Here is a 15040-nt window from a genome sequence, read left to right on the forward strand (position 1 = left end):
CCTGAACGGGGAACAAGACGCTGTGTCAGAAGCTGATGCTATGGGAACACACTCCAGGTGTGACGATGAGCTGATATAGTGTTGTCAAAAATACCAGTACATCTACAGTACAACTACATGATTAGTCAGGAAATCAGGCATACCAAGTCATACCAACTTAATTTTAAAAATGTAACAATACCAGCCTCTCTTTAGTACCATTTACCAGGTCAACCATACCCCTTTTCCACCAGAATGAACCGGGTGCTAGTTCAGAGCCAGTGCAAGTGTCAGTTCTAAGTTGGATCGACCGAGGAGCCTTTAAGAACTGGTTTGGCTTTCCACCGGCTAGAGAGCTACCACAGAGCCAAGTCTTACGTCACTGTATATGTCTCATCTTTCTCGTTAGCGAGGCAGCGGGAAATACTCTAGGCTTTTTCGAGATGCATCGGAGCTGGGCGGACAGATCCGCGTATGATATCAAAATACCGCATAAGCGATTCAAAAGCATAAGGAGTCGTTTGCGCTCGCTGTACTTTGATGTCATACGCAACCGGTTTGCACAGCGCACGCCGATGCATCTCGAACAAGCCTAATTCCCTCAATGGCTCATGGCTTTATGATCCTACATCGGCATCAGAACGCCGTGGATCTAACGCATGTGTACGGCTCTCCATGATTTGTATAGATGGAGATTACAATCGAGCAACTGTTAGCTTGATTAGCTGCTATTTAAAAAATGGCGGTTACAAGTTTGTGTTCGTCTTGTTGGTCACGTTAACCCTGCGTCCAGCCGCTGATGCAAATGGTTCTTATTTCTAGCCCAGCAATATTTTAGTGCTACTTAAGAACCACTTTTCCTGGCTCGGAGCTGGTGCTTTTGTTGTAGAAAGACAAAGAACCGATTTGAAACTAGGCTCTGGCTCCGAACTAGCACCAGCACTGCCTTGGTGGAAAAGGGGTACCAGATAGGTTGTGATATCAGCTTCGATGTTTAAAAAGGGAGTGCATTTTGCTTAGTTTCTGTGTATAACTTTTTAACCTACTCCATAATACCAGAGATAAAGTCAGAGGTAGTGGAGTTATTGATCTGTGCCAAAAAAGTCTGCTTGCAGTACTTCAAAATCTCCCGACAGCAGGCCAAAAAGTGTGGTCTAATTTAGACTGCTCTTTCAGCTGGGCTGCATCTGACTAAAGTCCAACTTTTTATAGCACATCTCCATATCCAAAAGCTCAGAATATGCCAAAGAGGGCCACGCTTCCTGACCACTATGGGGAAGAGGTTTGCCTGTCTGCTTCCATAGTCTAATGCAACAGTAGAAAAACATAATTTCAACTGGAAGAATTTTCATAGCGAACGTCAAGTCTTGGGCACAGTACATTAAGTATAAATTACAGTGGGGTGAGAAAGAAAGGGAGAAATCCATCTGCTTGCTTTCAATAGCCTTAGCTCAACATCTGGCTCATGCAAAGCATTAGTTTAGGCAGGCCATGTCAGTCATGCTTGCATCAGCTAACTCTCAGCTGATCCTACCTATAGGAAAATGGCACCTATCAAAACTTCCCTTAATCTACACTGCCAGGCCAATATATATATATATATTTTTTTTTACAAGATTTGGATTTTTAGTTTGGATTTAAATTGGCAAGTACTTAAGAGTCAATGGTTGCATAATTATTGCAGTGATTTAAATGTTTCTAGCATGTCATATATATATTTTTTTTCAACAGTTCTTTCAACTCACTGTGATTTGCTGGAAGTTCTAACAAAACACATGCAAATAATTCACTTCCTGAATAAGAAAATCTGAGGAGCGATAGTGCATCCTTTTGAGGCTCAGCTGGAGGGTGTCCTCATAGCATCATCTACTGACTCAGCGTAACATGAATCTATGAAAGAGAACACTTATTTCTTGCATACACCATTAATCAACACTTCTTTGTGAGCTTTGACCCTTATTCCAGTTTCACACATACTCCATCTGCAGTGCATATGCGGTGTGTGTTGTGGTGCTTATGCGGTGCAGGAGCCACACGCACTGTTGTGCTTACACATATGCTGCGTTTGCAGTGTGTAACTGATCCTCGGCTGTACACCACAAACTGTTAATTGTTATCTATTTTTATTTCAAATGTAAAAGTTGTTAGGCTACTGAACATGGCTTGTCATCATTGCAATTCACTTGTATACACTCTTTCATAGATGACACATTTAAAAGCATTAATATAAACAACGTTTTATTAAATTCCTTTAAATTTATATAGCCTTTAGATTTATATGTTACGTTGCTCACGCAACGCAAGCGGCAAAATATGTAAACATATGCTATAGTCAATGTTAAAATCACAAACATTACAATAGACAAAACATCTTGTCTTTTATTTCGTAAATCTTCTATAAAATCAATTTATTTATTAATTAATGTATTTATTTATTTATTTATTACAAGGAAGCACATATAGTGGGTTCATGGGAAAAATCCCATTCATATAAATTGCCATTGTACATATAGTGCCCCGGATGGACCGCAGGGTGAATTTGGATCCACTTTGCCCTTTAGGTAATGGGCTATTGGGATGTTTCTGCTTACCCCACCTTCCGTGCCTCTTAAACTGCTGACCCCGGAATAAGGGGGTAATGGACACCTGTAGGGGGTGACACTCGTCTGCTGACCTTCACCCTCATCCCTGGGACCTTTTAATTGTCCATTTCTGAACATTTTTGGGGTCAAACGGGGTAGTTTCTCCCGCCAATGCACTATTTGTCCATTTTCCCTTTTAGTAAATGGATGAGGCTCTTACTTGGGGGCCTTTACTGCCATGTACCATCTATTTGTCCATCTCTCTGCTGGGCACATGGGGCCACTCGGGCTGCAGGCCCCTTCCCACAAACCCACTATTTGTCCGCTTCCCTACTACAGTGGCGGAATGCCCTATTGACCTCCAATGACCGCTCGCCCCACTGCCACGCCTTTTGGGACCGCCTCCCTGAGTACCACAAACTTACTATTTGTCCGCTTCCCTACTATAGTGATGGAATAGACCTTTGACCCCAAAGTGCGGTCCCTGCGCCTACCGGGACCCCGCCCCGAGTCCCACTAACCCACTATTTGTCTGCTTACTTACTAAGTTTACAAAAAGCTTGTCTTCATCTTGTTAGGGCAAGGGGCAGGTTCATTTGACCTACGGATGCTCACAGACGCAGCCCACCCGGCTGTTTTAGGACATCCAGTGTAAAGTCCCTCAGAGTGACTGCAGCTCTCGCCGAGGCATTACAGGGAGCCCCACGAAGCTCCCTGCCAAATCAAGCATTCGACGCCCCTAGGTCCTTACCCCCAATTTTAGGGTTTTATTCACTGAAAGAGAGGAATGTCCCAGCTGCAATGTATTTAGTGGCCTTCAAATAGTGGATACATGGACATTGCATTTTTTATGCAAACTATACACTATTGTAGCATGAAACAGACATGGATTGGTTCCACTGCATGTGTAGAGTACAGTAGAGGTGGTTTTATATGAAATATTGACTATAATTATGAAAAATACACTTAATTAACATGTGTCCACAGGGCCTTTACAAGGTGTCCACTGAATACATTAGAAGTGGGATGTTTTCTTGTTGTTTTTTACTTATAAAAAAACATCCCATTTCTGATGTAGTCAGTGGGCTCTTGATACTGGTTTCGTGGACATTCAGTTTTTATGCAAACTATACACTATTGTGACATGAAACACATGGATTGGTTCCACTGTGTGTGGAGAGTACAGTATAAATGGTTTTATATGAAATATTGACTATAATTATGAAAAATACACTTAATTAACATGTGTCCACAGGGCCTTTACAAGGATTCCACTGAATACATCAGAAGTGGGATGTTTTCTTGTCTTTTTTTACTAACACAAAAACATCCCATTTCTGATGTTTTCGGTGGGCCCTTGATACTGGTTTCGTGGACATTCAGTTTTTAATGCAAACTATACACTATTGTGACATGAAACAGACATGGATTGGTTCCACTGAGTGTATAGAGTACAGCAGAGGTCAGCTGGGGGCTAGGGGTCATTCCGTCACTTAAGTGGGTAAGTGGACAAATAGTGGTTTTGTGGGTTGTGGGGCGGGGCCTGGAGGTTGGGCGGTGGTCAGCACCGGTCAGCTGGGGGCTAGGGGTCAATCTGTCACTTTAGTGGGTAAATGGACAAATAGGGTTTTTTTGGGATGGGGCGTGGCCTGGGGGTGGGGCGGTGGTCAGCATCGGTCAGCTGGGGGCAAGGGGTCATTCCATCACTTTAGTGGGTAAGTGGACAAATAGTGGTTTTGTGGGATGGGGGCGGGGCCTGGGGGTGGGGCGGTGGTCAGCAACGGTCAGCTGGGGGCTAGGGGTCATTCCGTCAAGTGGACAAATAACGGGTTTGTGGGATAAGAATGTGTCCACCCCGCCATATAAATGTCGTAATCCTGGAGTGGGACTGCGTAGCGCCACCCTGTGGAGAAAGGACGAACTGCTTTTTGTGGCCCCAAACTTCGGCGGGGTCAGGCCCACCAAAATCAGTCAGGGTCAGTCAGGTGGCCGGCGAGGGCCGCCGGACATCGGTGCCCCGCCCCTAAAAATTTTTGAGGGGGCAGGGCGCAGCGCCCACAAGGCCACGTACATGACCCATTTAACCACTGCCTAGAAGGACGCGTTTGAAAAGTGGCATGTTTTCTAGAGAAAGGTCATAAAGAACTTTGGTTTTCCATCTCCAAGAACGGAGGAAGGACGAGTGCTATCCATTATGTCAGGTATGGTCAGGGATGGGCAGTATTTCAAATACATGTATTTAAAATACGTATTTGAAATACAAAATACTATTTTGTATTTTGTATTTTAAAGCCTTTGGAAAAAATCGAATGTAATTTGTATTTAAATACATTTAAGATGAGTATTTTTGTATTTTCAAAATACTCAAAATACTTTGAGCCAGGCAACCTCTTTATCAGGAGCTGTTTTCATGCATCTACTAGTTCAGACCAGACACGCCCCTCCCCCCAACATTCATTCAGATGAGCCGCAGCTGTACAACCCTAGCCTGACAAGCCAGACCCACATCAAGATGTTTGGTCTGGAAACTCACCATTGACAGGGCTCAATCCGAGGGGCGGATAAACGGTTGTCTTTCAAACTCCCTCTGCACGCGATAGGATAGCCCTACAACCATCCAGAGCAACGTGAAGCGGAGCTTGTTGATAGATTAAACATTCGCCGTATCCAGTCAGCAAAACTCTGAACACATCTTCCCTTCTTAAGCATGACTTCAGTGCCGTTCTTTGTTCTTTTCTCAGAGAAAAGCTTAACTCCAAGTCTTTCAGAGTCACGGCCAGAGCTGATTCGAAAGACCGCCGTTCGCCAGCGTCTGTGTTTACTAGAAGCACGCAAACGCAACTCTGCCATCATTATGTTAAGCCCCGCCTACCGACTCTATACACGATGTGATTGGCCTGACCAGAGTTTGGTTTTTACAGCTCAGAAGTGTATTGAGAGTTGCTAGACGGCACTCGTGGCAGATTAGATTTGCTGCCGCTAGGGTGCGTCTAGATTTCTAGGCTAGTACAACCCAGCCTTGGATCGGCAACTTTACAAAATTGTTGGAATAAGGTGAGGATGTCATGGTCAATTCTACTTGTTGATTAAAGTAGCTTGTCAAATGTGTTTGAAGTATTAACGTTACTGCATGTTAGGGATGAGTGATATCATATGACAATACATATCGTAGATTCGTAGCAATAATATAAAATGTGAATCGATGGAACTTTTTCTAAATCATTTAGATCATAGATAGGCCTATCGGGGTAAGCACATATATCTGTGCAGCTTTTAGTGGGCAGGAATAATTGGAATGTAGGAGTGGAAAAAGAAGTGAGGGCGAATGAGTTATTGACGTAATTTGTGTTATTATAACTGCCGCTGAAGGAAATTTAAATTCAAATTGAAAACGAAAGTTTCTAAGCAGTTGCACACATCTAAATGCTTTTTGGCATTCAGAATAGGCCCAGATAGATTACAGCCTAATATGGATACCTTCACTGAATTGCCAATTTCACATGTATTTGGTGTATTTTCAAAATACAAAATACTGTATTTGTATTTAAATACATTTTTCCACACAGTATTTTGTATTTGTATTTAAATACATTTTTCCTCACAGTATTTTGTATTTGTATTTTAAATACATTTCCATGTATTTATGCCCATCTCTGGGTATGGTGTTGTTTTTTCTTGCTTTACCCGTGGCAAAAAAGCCATGTGATGGCTTTGAAACTGAGTAGAATTGTAAATTATCTTTAAATGATATGCATCTGTGGTGAAATTACTAGATTTTTGTGCCAGTACATGTATTTGTTTTAATGCAAACAATGCACTGTCACTTTAATTCTGCGATCTAGCACAGCAAAAAATAGACTCTGTGCCGAAACAATCACTGCACTCCTGTATATGAATCGCTTCTAGAAAGGATCGCCAGACCGCATCAGCCTGCAGTGTGAAAGCTGTAATCTGTTAACATGGGTACGGAAAAAATTATGCACTGCATAAGAACTTCAGACGGAGTATGTGTGAAACGGGCGTTACACTTGAGTTAGACTCTTAATTGCATTGAATGTTACAGTAAAAAAAAAAAACACATCTTATCCAAACTCCAAACGTTCAGTTACCTCAAGGTTTTATTTAAAGATAACACAGCCTACCTCTTCCTAGTTGTTTTCCTTGGTGAAGGTCATCTCTGTGTACTTTAAAAACCAGCAACTCCGACTCAAAGCCAGGTGTACATGAAGACTCCTCCGCAAATCCACAAACAAAAGCCTTGAAACATATTAAATCTCTTTATATAGTATATGCACTTCAATACACCTCATACACACAACTGAGGGCATTACGTACCATGCAAGTTTGATAAAGACTTATTATCAGCATGTCATTATAGAACATGAATAACACCTTTTCATTTCATTGACTACTATCTTTGCTAGTGTTTTGGAAGAATAAGTCCATTTAAGACATTTATGAAGCATTTTGTTAGTTCCTTACGGAGGAAACTCAACGCTGCATCATGGTGTTGACGCAACGGGAACGCCTTCAGCATGCATGGTTTGGGTCTTGTGTCTGACGAGGAAGCACAACGACTTCGATCGTGGGGACTGAAGATGGAGTAGGCAAAGGTTTTCTAGACGTGTCAAGACAGAGCTCTGATGCTCTCAGGCCCTGGAAGTCCACTTTGGGGTCTCTTCCAACCCCCCCCCCCCCCCCCCCAAAAGTATATTATTAGCATATCTAATTCAGAACTATATCTTTTGCCCCTCAAGCACAATAAGCAATGGAGTAAACATAGCCAGAGCTGGCACATTTTCTGAAAGTTTGTCAGGAATGGGGACATTGACAGAGTAGAAAAATGGACTTTGTTTCCATCACCATCCCACTTTTTCATCTGATGCCCCCTCCAGCACATTTGGCTTGGTGCAGAGACAACTTGCTTCCTTGCTGAAATCTCTCTTTCTCTTTTCTTTTAGATTGGATGCTGAAGTACATGCTCCCCTCGATCATGTTGCTTTTAAAGAGCATTACAATTTGCAGAGCCCTAGGCACAGCTAATCTGGGGGAACAGTATTGGAAGCTTGTCGGCGGACTGTAGCTGTGGAGTCCCTAGTTAATTTTGCCCATAGGAGTTCAAGCAAAAGATTTCTTCCTTTGGAAGATTATCTAGAGGTTTTTTGTTCCTGGACCAGTCTGGTTACTGGAGAGTCCCTACTATGTAGGTATTAAAAAGGGGGATCAGAGCTGCAGAACTGTTCTAACTCTTGGTTTCTTGGTATGCATCTTATACGGTAACCCAAAATTCAGATCCTTTGGGTTGAGCTACACTTGGTTCTAGGGGTGGCTCACAAAACCAATAACATCATGATACAGCAATTCTGAGATAATCAATATATTCTTAGATTAAATAATGATATTTCACAATATCCGTCTGACGATGAAAACAAAATGGCTGTGAAAATGTTAAGTGAAGATTTTACAGACGTTAGACTTAAATGTGGCATTTATTATTTTACTCAATTTGAGAAATACATTTGACTTTCCTTAGGCTAGTTAACTTATTTTCACGTTCCCTTTATCGAGGGAACTCACACTGCGTCATCGAGTGACGACACACTGGGGAACGCCCTCGGCATGAGGTCTCTGAAGCATGAATAGAATCTGCCACCAATCTGATTGTTGCTACGTCATGACGTAGTATGTGACGGCATATGCGGCAGCTATAAGAGGACGTCGGCACATAGTAAAGATAGCTTTTTCTCTTCTGCGGAGGCGCTCTGTTTGAAGCGAGATTGTTTGTCTATTTTTTGTTTGTCTGTCCCATATATAAGAAAAATTAGCATGGCCAGCGAGCAGTTTAGACGGTGTGTGCAGCGTCTTGGGGCGCAGCACGCTCAGCAGCGAGTGTGAGAAGCTACCGCTCCGAGTGCTGCACTCACGGCTGGCGGTGTTCACTGAGACCGGCCAGGCTCGCAAGCCCCAGGGATCGGGTCCCGCGTCTGTTGAGGCAGCGCTGCGGCAGCGATCATAGCGATCTCAATTGGATCTCGCGACGGGAGGTGGGCATGCTGAGGCATCTTCCCGCTCCTCATCCGAGGATTCAGACGCTGTCCTGCCTCGTGCAGAAGCCCGCGATGCGGATTCTTCCCGTGAGGCGGATAACCCAGTGCTGATGCTGTCTGATTCTGAGGGGTCAGATCAGTTCAGCCTGGAGGTGGGTGAAGTGCAGGTGGATTCACCTCTTCACTCTCCCGCTCAGGAAGAGCTTGTGGATGTGTTGACCCGCGCTGTGGCCAAATTAAGCATCGAAAGGCCATAGGAAATAATAGGCCAGCCTGTGAGCAAGCTGGATGGACGCTTTTTCAAAAAGCGGGCTCAGCCTCCATGAAGCGGCTTGCAATGAAAGACCCTGAAAGCCACGGTCCTGCCCACCAAGCCATGCAGGGATACCTGCGTCCCTGGTGGGCAGGGCTTATAAGGCGGCCGGGCGCTGGTAGTTGCCTGCACACCATGGCGGTTCTGCAGGCCTACCAAGTGGAGCTCTTAAAGGAGCTCGATGAGGGCGAGGGACCGTCTCCGGACAATATTGCAGAGCTCAGAATGGCCACTGACTTGTCTCTCCGCATCACCAAAGAGACGGCCAGTGCCATCGGCCGCTCTATGGCTGGTTTGGTGTATGGCCGCTCTATGGCCTTTCTATGGCTGGTCGATAGCCCCTGCAGGTCTCTTCGGTGGCACGGTGAATTCCATCGTCGATAGATTCCAGGAGGTGAGGAAACAGTCGGCGGCCTTTCAGCAATATCTCCCTCGCCGAAGTGGCCTTCAGACACTAAGGAGGCCTCGAGTGGGCAGTCCCGGCCAACCACCAGCCTACTGTCAGGCGCAAAAAGAGAACGTCGCCTCCCACTCCCCTCCTGAGGGAGCCTGGCAACGGAGACGGTGTTCTTGCCAGAAGGCTTCTAAACCAAAGGGCGACTTGAGGGACGTCCTTCAGGTGAAGAAGACTTCTGGCAAACAGTCCTAGCTGCGGCGGGACCGTTCAGAGCTGGCCCCCTCGGGGGCAGAGGATCCAGGTCGTTCCGACCCCGCAGCTCTGGGGAAACCGATGCTGCGCTCCCGCCGTTAACAACCAGAGACCAGCCCAGAGAGGTTGGTTCCCCCAGTAGAATATATTGGCGCATGGTCATGACTCCCGAATATTTCTGCTTGGGCCCTGCGTACCGTGGGAAGGGGGTACAGACTGCAGTTCAGAGTTCCACCATCGAAGTTCAATGGTGTGGTCTGGACCGTGGTCCTCCTGGCCCAGAGGCAGGTTATAGAACAGGAAGTAAGCTCCCTGCTGGTCAAGGAGGCCATAGAATGTATTCCTCCGCCAGACAGGGAGTCAGGTTTTTACAGCCGTTACTTCATTGTTCCCAAGAAGGATGGGGGGTTGCGTCTAATAATAGATCTGAGGTACTTGAAATGGTCCCTGAGGAGATTCAGGTTCAAGATGCTCACCATTCCAGCAATCGTGAGTCAGATCCAGTTAGAGGGCTGGTTCGTCACGATAGATCTAAAGGACGCATACTTCCATGTCTCCATCCTCCCTGCCCAGGTTCCTGGGGTTCGCTTTTGGGGGCGAAGCGTACCAGTATCGGGTTCTTTCTTTTGGCCTAGCTCTTTCCCCTCGCACCTTCATCAAGTGCATGGATGCAGCGCTGGCCCCGATCAGGCTCCAGGGCATCCGTGTGCTCAATTAAATAAACGACTGGCTCATATTGGCCCAGTCGTAAGAGATGGCAGTTCGGCATCGAGATGTCCCATCTCAGGTGCTTGGGGCTGAGACTGAGCACAAAAAAGAGTGTGTTAACGCCTTCCCAGAGGTGTTGCGGGCTCGAATGTCCCCCGCTCGTGTCGAGTCCATACGGGCAGAAGTCTCAGTTATGAAGCTAGGCCACAGCCGCACTGTGAAGCAGTTCCAGAGACTGCCGGGTCTTATGGCAGCAGAGTCCAACATGGTTCCGTTCGGCCTGCTATACATGAGACATCTCCAGTGGTGGCTGGGAACCAGGGGGTTTTCCATGAGGGGAAATCCTTTTTGTATGATCAGGGTAACGCGCAGATGCCTTCATTCCCTCGTCATATGGAAGAATCCTGGGTTCCTGTCCCAAGGGCCAGTGTTGGGAGCGTCATGCTGCAGGAAGATCCTCTCAACAGACGCCTCCCTCAAGGGTTGGGGCGCGGTCATGGAAGGCCAGTTTGTGAGAGGTCTGTGGGGGCCCCAGCATTTTTCTTGGCACATCAATTCCCTAGAAATGTTGGGGGTTTACAAAGCTCTGAGGAGCTTTCTCCCAGACCTCCACCGCCACCATGTCCTGATACGGTCCGACAATATGTCTGTGGTATCGTATCTGAATCATCAGGGGGGTCTGAGGTCACGCCCACTATGCAAGTTGGCGCACCAGATCCTCCTGTGGTCTCAGGGGAAACTGTCGTCTCTCAGAACGATGTACGTCCCAGGGGACCAAAACCAGGGAGCAGACGTCGTTGAGGCCATGTGCGAGAGGTTTGGCCCAGTGGAGGTGGATCTGTTCATGTCTCGAGAGACGACCAACTGTCCACTGTGGTTCTCCCTCAGGCATTCGGCTCCCCTGGGGCTGGATGCTATGACGCAGATGTGGCCGAGGTTACGTCTGTATGCATTTCCCCCGATCGCTCTGCTCCCGGGAGTTCTGGAGCGGGTCCGCCGGGAGGACATCAGCCTTCTTCTAGTAATACCCCGGTGGCCGACCCGGGTTTGGTTCTCCGACATCATGGCACTCCTAGACGGCCTTCCTTGGCAGGTCCCTCTGAGGAGAGATCTGCTGACTCAGGCAGGGGGCATGATCTTTCACCCCAGGTCCGAGCTGTGGGACCTCTGGGTCTGGCCCTTGAGGGGGCTCAGTACCTGGGGGATGGCCTGTCAGCCGATGTTGTGGAGACCATTCTCAGCTCTAGAGCTCCCTCTACGAGGAGACTGTACAGCCTTAAGTGGAATGTCTTTTTCAGCTGGTGTCGAGAACGGGAGTTGGACCCAATCAACTCTGCTGTGGCCTCAGTGCTGGAGTTCCTCCAAGACCATTTCTCTGCCGGCCTAACCCCATCCACTCTGAAGGTGTATGTGGCTGCCATAGGGGCTTTCCACTCGCCTAAAGATTTTGGACCGTTGGGGAGGCACCACTTGATTGTACGGTTCCTCCGTGGGGCTCGGAGGTTGAGGCCTGCAGCTCATTCCAGAGTCCCAGCCTAGAATCTGGCAGTTGTTTCTTGAAGGGTTGGCCGAGGCCCCCTTTGAGTCGGCCACTGGAGTCGGCCGTGGCGAGAAACCTGACCATTAAGGTGGCCTTTCTCCTCGAATCACTTCTCTGAGGAGAGCGGGGGACCTCCAGGCCTTGGCGGTAACGCCAACCTGCCTGGAGTTTGCCCCAGGTGGGGTGAAGGCCATCTTACACCCCAGGCCGGGCTACATGCCCAAGGTTCCATCTGTGGGGATGAGGTCAGTCTTTCTTCAGGCTTTTCATCCTCCGCCTCACGCGACGGCTGAGGAAGCTAGGTTGCACCTGCTCTGCCCGGTTAGGTCCTTGAGAATTTATTATGAGAGGTCAGCACAGTGGAGGAGATCAGCCCATCTATTGGTGTGTTTTGGCTCACCCAAGAAAGGGCTGCCTGCTGCAAAACAGACGATCAGTAATTGGATCATCCAGGCTATAGCCACGGCTTATCAGGTGCGCAATTTGCCTTCACCCATGGCCGTGAGGGCTTACTCCACGAGGGGCTTGGCCTTCTCGGTGACCCTCCTTTCGGGAGCTTCGCTGATCGAGAATTGCGAAGCGGTGGGTTGGACCAACCCTCACACCTTAATAAGATTTTAAAAGCTGGATCTCCCGGTGACACCTCACGCCGAGGGCGTTCCCCAGAGTGACGTCACTCGACGACGCAGTGTCTCATTCCCTCTCAGGGAACAAGGGTTATAGACATAACCAGAGACGTTTCCCTCATTCATGTGTTGAGCGCCACCTTGAGGAGACATAAAGTAGCAAAGATGGAAGAAAGGAAATCTATTTATAGCCTCTTATTTTATTAATTGAAATATCAATATTTGGTGCCAGTGTGTCAATTCTCGTATTGCACAGAACAGGACAACGATGTATTGCCAAATCGATATTTTGTCCCACTTCACTTGGTTCTATGCAGTTTATCTTCACAGTTGGTGAGCATACATTCATTTACTATGGTGCAGTGGGTATTAACATTCCCACAGCATCACACCTTGGCGCAGCGTTGAGTTCCCTCAAATGTAACCCAGTTCCCTGAGAATGGAATGAGATGCTGCATTGTGTTGCCATACTTAAGGCATGTCTGCGCATCTACCTTCAGAAAAATCAAAGTTGATAGTGTTTATCTGGGCCTTTTATAGTCATGCCGGTGCACCAGTGGCGTCATGTGACCGTTGTGGCCAATCAGATTGATGTGATTTCACACATGCTTCAGACAACGGTGCACACTAAAGGAGTTCCCAAAATGTCAACAACATGATGCAGCATTGAGTTCCCTTCTCAGGAATCTGGTTACGTAACCCTTAGACCAGAGGGCTTCAACCCTGCTCCTGGGGACCCACTGTCCTGCAAAGTTTATGCCCAACCTGCTTCAGGACACCTGCCTGTTTATTTTCAGCTTGTGCTCCTGAAGATCTTGATTAGCTTCACCTGACTTTAATTAGGGTTGGAACTAAACTCTGCAGGACAGTGGGTCCCCATGAGCAGGGTAGAAGACCTCTGCCTTAGACATATTAGTGTACTTTAAAGCTAAATGTTGAAAAAGTAAACTAACTGTTGAGAAATGAATTCTAGCAATTGTAAAAATAAATAAATAAATAAATAAATTAGTCCCTGAAGCATCAGTGTTTTTGAAGCGTAATTTTGTATAATCCCTGAAGTCATGCACATAGGGTGTTTACTATCCTTTAAGGGGAATGTGCCTAAGGGTGCGGCATATGGATTGATGCAATGTTCCAAGAACAAAAATATGACAGCCAAGAGTTTTCACTGACTGTGTGGAAAGTTTTGACATGGGTGACTTAACTGTTTATCCATTAAAAATGCTACACCAGTAGTGGCGAACTCCAGTCCTGCAGAGTTTTGTTTCAACCCTAATCAAACACACCTGAACAAGTTAATCAAGGTCTGAAGGGTTACTAGGAAGCTACAAGCTGTGTCTCATTTAATTAAATTTCGGAGGCTGCGTCCTCCAGAGGACACGTCCTGTGAAGGATGCAGTATACGGAGTGTCCTCGATCAGAATTAAACGAGATGTCCTTTGTAGGGCACATGCACACACTGCAAAAATGCTTTTCTTATTTAGTATTTTTGTCTTGTTTCTACTCCAAATATCTAAAAATTATTTAAAAAAATTATTTAGTTTTCTGTTTGAATTAAGATTATTTTTCTTACCCTATTGGCAGATTATTTTGCTTATTTTAAAATTGTGAGTTATTTTTTCCCCAAAACAAGACAATAATTTTTACTTTTCTAGTACTCGACTAGAAACAAAGGCAAAAATACTAAGTAAGAAAAGCATTTTTTGCAGTGCAGGCAGGAAGTATCACATTGCTATGCCAATATGTTCAGCCTTGTTGCACTCTCACAGCAGTTATATGAATGAAACATATTTATAACGTGAAAATGACTATGAAATGTTTCTTGTCTTGACAGCAATGTCCTGTTCTAAACGTTTAAAAAGCACTAAACACTTGTAATCCTGTTTACCACAACTATCTGTTTGAGGTAATAGAGCTTAAAAAACAAAATCAAGTTTAAAACTAATAACATTTAAACACCGCATTAATGTTTGCATGTATATCTGTGGTGCTGTTTTTTCAATAAAAAAAAAAAATATTGGGCATGTTAACGGTGATGCAAAGATTTGTGGGTTATCTGCAGTATAGTGAAGGATACACCTCATGCACACTCAGAAATCCTGTGAAAGACGGATGCATCCGAAGGTCGCATTTGGAGTGTCTTACTCACTTTTTAAAATGAGACATCCTTATGACGTATAAAGCCTTCGAATGCGACCTCTGGAGGACGCAGCCTTCCGAAACGAGACACAGCTACAGTCAGTTGAGTTTTATCAAGGTTGGAGCTGAACTTTGCAGGACTGAGGCTCTCCAAGAATGGAGTTCCTGTGCTACACATACATTCAAATAACAGACTTGGAATAAAGTCAATAACATAAGATTAAAAGGGTGTTTCTTTTCACATATGGGTACTTTTGTCTCTATGGATTTAAAAATAAATCTACAGACCAAAAGCGAATATCTACAAGCATATTACTCTCTTTGCACTCAGTTTGCAGTTGTAAAATAAACTTTTTAAAAACACTAAATAAACACAGTTCTCTACATTAGACATAGCATTTAAAACTAAAAAAATTCAAAATGCCACACTATATAATACAAAACATTTCTAACTGGA

General features: G+C 45.6%; 1 protein-coding gene across 1 annotated transcript in view; it reads right to left on the reverse strand.

Moving 5' to 3' along the window:
• The window catches only part of si:busm1-71b9.3 (cadherin-1), a 54248-nt gene that overhangs the window by 38023 nt on the left and 1185 nt on the right, over positions 1-15040 (reverse strand). Inside the window, exon 2 of the mRNA XM_067451829.1 lies at positions 6704-6818. Within this exon, the coding sequence (XP_067307930.1) occupies positions 6704-6818 (115 nt within the window). The remainder of the gene's footprint in view (positions 1-6703; positions 6819-15040) is intronic.

The sequence above is a fragment of the Pseudorasbora parva genome, chromosome 1 (assembly GCF_024679245.1).
Source record: "Pseudorasbora parva isolate DD20220531a chromosome 1, ASM2467924v1, whole genome shotgun sequence".
NCBI lineage: Eukaryota > Metazoa > Chordata > Actinopteri > Cypriniformes > Gobionidae > Pseudorasbora > Pseudorasbora parva.